General features: G+C 39.1%; 1 protein-coding gene across 5 annotated transcripts in view; it reads left to right on the top strand.

The window, feature by feature from the left end:
* Window positions 1-2,500, top strand: part of LOC122247811 (bcl-2-related ovarian killer protein) — a 54,633-nt gene that overhangs the window by 9,947 nt on the left and 42,186 nt on the right. For 4 of the 5 annotated variants that reach the window (XM_086543112.1, XM_086543116.1, XM_086543114.1 and 1 more), the window contains one exon: window positions 817-1,748. In XM_086543112.1, the coding sequence (XP_086399238.1) occupies window positions 1,570-1,748 (179 nt within the window). In that variant the 5' untranslated portion in view covers window positions 817-1,569. Of the gene's footprint in view, window positions 1-742; window positions 1,749-2,500 lie in introns of all 5 variants that reach the window. The other variant, XM_086543115.1, reaches the window with a different exon arrangement.

Genomic DNA, 2,500 nt, shown 5'->3' on the forward strand with positions numbered 1-2,500 from the left:
GTTTTCATTATTATTATCATCATTATAATTATCGTTATCATATTGTTTTTATTATTATTATTATCATCATTATTATTATTATTATTGTTATTATTAATATTATTATTATCATTATAATTATTATCATTATTATTATTATCATTATTATAATTATCTTTATCATTATTATCAATATTATTAATATCAGTATTATTACTATAATTATTATCATTATTATTATCAGTATTATTACTATCAGTATTATTATCATTATTATCATTACTACTCCTACTACTATTATTACTACTATTATTATTTACTATTATTATAATATTAATTATTTTAGTTTCCATTATCATTAAAGATACGTTTTTTCTTATATTACCCTTGTTGCAACTTTTATTTTTTATTCTGGTGTTGTTGCGCTTATTAGTAACATTACAGCCATCCAATTTGGAGTAAAACTAATGTCGGCATTGCTGAAAAAAAGTCCATTATCTAGAATTGTCATTTATCTCTGCCAGCCAGTGGAGCCTGATTTCCGCTATTGTATTTTTTAAAATTTTATTGTGTGCAACCCAGGTACCATGTTTTTTATTTGTTAGTTTTTTTCATTTATTTAATTACCTCTTTTTGTAACAAAATCACTTTCGACACTAATTCTTGAGATTCTTCTTACTTTTATATACATATACGTTTCTCTCTTTTTTTCATATCTTTTAACTCTCTCCTTTTTTTTCCTTCTTTTTTTTTCCCCTACCAGAATCTCTTGCAACACTCGCAATAAAGCTGACGTTGCGATGACGATGGCCAAGACCTCACAAAAATTGTTTACAGTTGCAGACACGGCGAGAGTCAGCGAGCACGAGGTTTTGCCGCGCCAGCTCGCCGGACAGAAGAAGAAACATGGCGGCCGACTTTGCCGCCGCGGCGCTCCAGCCATGAAAGATATTTATTCATGTGAAAGTCGGGCTTGGCGTTCACACAGTCATCATCATCATCTCTGCCGTCAACGTTGCAACAGCCGCGAGGGGAAAGTGGGAGGAAATGCAATTGATCTCGAGTGAAGAACGCGGGACTTTCAAATGTGCGATGGCCGCCGAAGTGGAAATGTGTTGGATGTGGAAAAGTGGAGTTGTTGTGTGACTGACTATTCGTGAATAAATTTCCTTTTTTGGATGAATTAGAAAATGATGAAAAAAAATGTTTTGGAAAATGGCATAATTATAGAAAATGATACAAAAGAAATCTTACAGAAAACATAATTTGTTGTGTTCCAGCTACTTGTGAGGTTATTGATCCCAAAATGTGAATAAAACCTCATCGAAACAAAAGAAAGAAAAAAAAAAAGGAAAGAAAAAACAAAAAAACAAAAACAAGATATGTAATGACGTCAAATACTGGATTTACGATTCTTTATGCATTGCAAACAGGAAACACTCGACTAATTGTGTTATGTGGATTTTCCGGACATAACTAAAACCATAACGACGTAACGAGCGCCAAAACTACCACGAAGAAAAAAACAACAACCAACCATCAACCACCAAGTCCACGAGCCATTATAACCAGCCACAGCCGCCCACAGCCATGTCAACCCTCGAGAGTATGGGTCGGATGGGCGGTGTGGGCGTGGGCGTTGGTATGGGCGGCAGCGTGGGCGTGAGAATGAGAAAGACCTCAGTTCCCTTGGTCTCTGGAAGGTCACTGGAGTTGCCGGGGACACACGCCCCCCCGCCCCCGCTGTCTCGCAGTGGCTCGCCCGCAAGGTAAGACAGACGGAAAGAGAGAGACGGGGAATAAAAGAGAGACAGAGAGAAAGGGAGGAGAAGGATGGGGAGAGACGGGGAATAAGAGAGAGACAGAGAGAAAGGGAGGAGACGTTAGGATGGGGAGAGAGGGAGACAAAATGGAAGGGAAATGAGAGAAAGAAAAGGATGGGGAGAGACGGGGAATGAAAGAGAGACAGAGAGAAAGGGAGGAGACGTTAGGATGGGGAGAGGGAGACAAAATGGGAGGGAAATGAGAGAAAGAAAAGGATGGGGAGAGACGGGGAATAAGAGAGAGACAGAGAGAAAGGGAGGAGACGGAGGGATGGGGGAGAGAGGGAGACAAAATGGGAGGGAATGAGAGAAAGAAAGGGATGGGGAGAGACGGGGGAGAGACAGAGAGAAAGGAGGGAGACAGAGGAAAGTGAAAATAGGCAAAGAAAGCGGGAGACAGAAAAGAGAGGGAGTGAGAGAGTAGGAAAGAGGTGGTAGAGAGGAAGATAGGGAAGACAGAAAGTTCCAAGATGAAAATAATGAGAAAAAGAAAGGGTAGGACGACAGGGAGATTTAATGATAAAAGAAAAAAAGGGAGAGAGAGAGAGAGAATGAAGAAAGAGAGGAATAAAAAGACAGAAAGAAAGAGAGAGGGAGAGCGAGGGAAAAAAGAATGAAAGAGAGGAATAAAAAGGCGAGAGAGAGAGAGGGAGAGAGAGAAAGAGAGAGAGAGAGAAAGAGAAAGAGATAGATAGATA

This window comes from Penaeus japonicus, unplaced genomic scaffold (genome assembly GCF_977035675.1).
Source record: "Penaeus japonicus unplaced genomic scaffold, GWHDUDI00000001_assembly GWHDUDI00000013, whole genome shotgun sequence".
Taxonomy (NCBI): domain Eukaryota; kingdom Metazoa; phylum Arthropoda; class Malacostraca; order Decapoda; family Penaeidae; genus Penaeus; species Penaeus japonicus.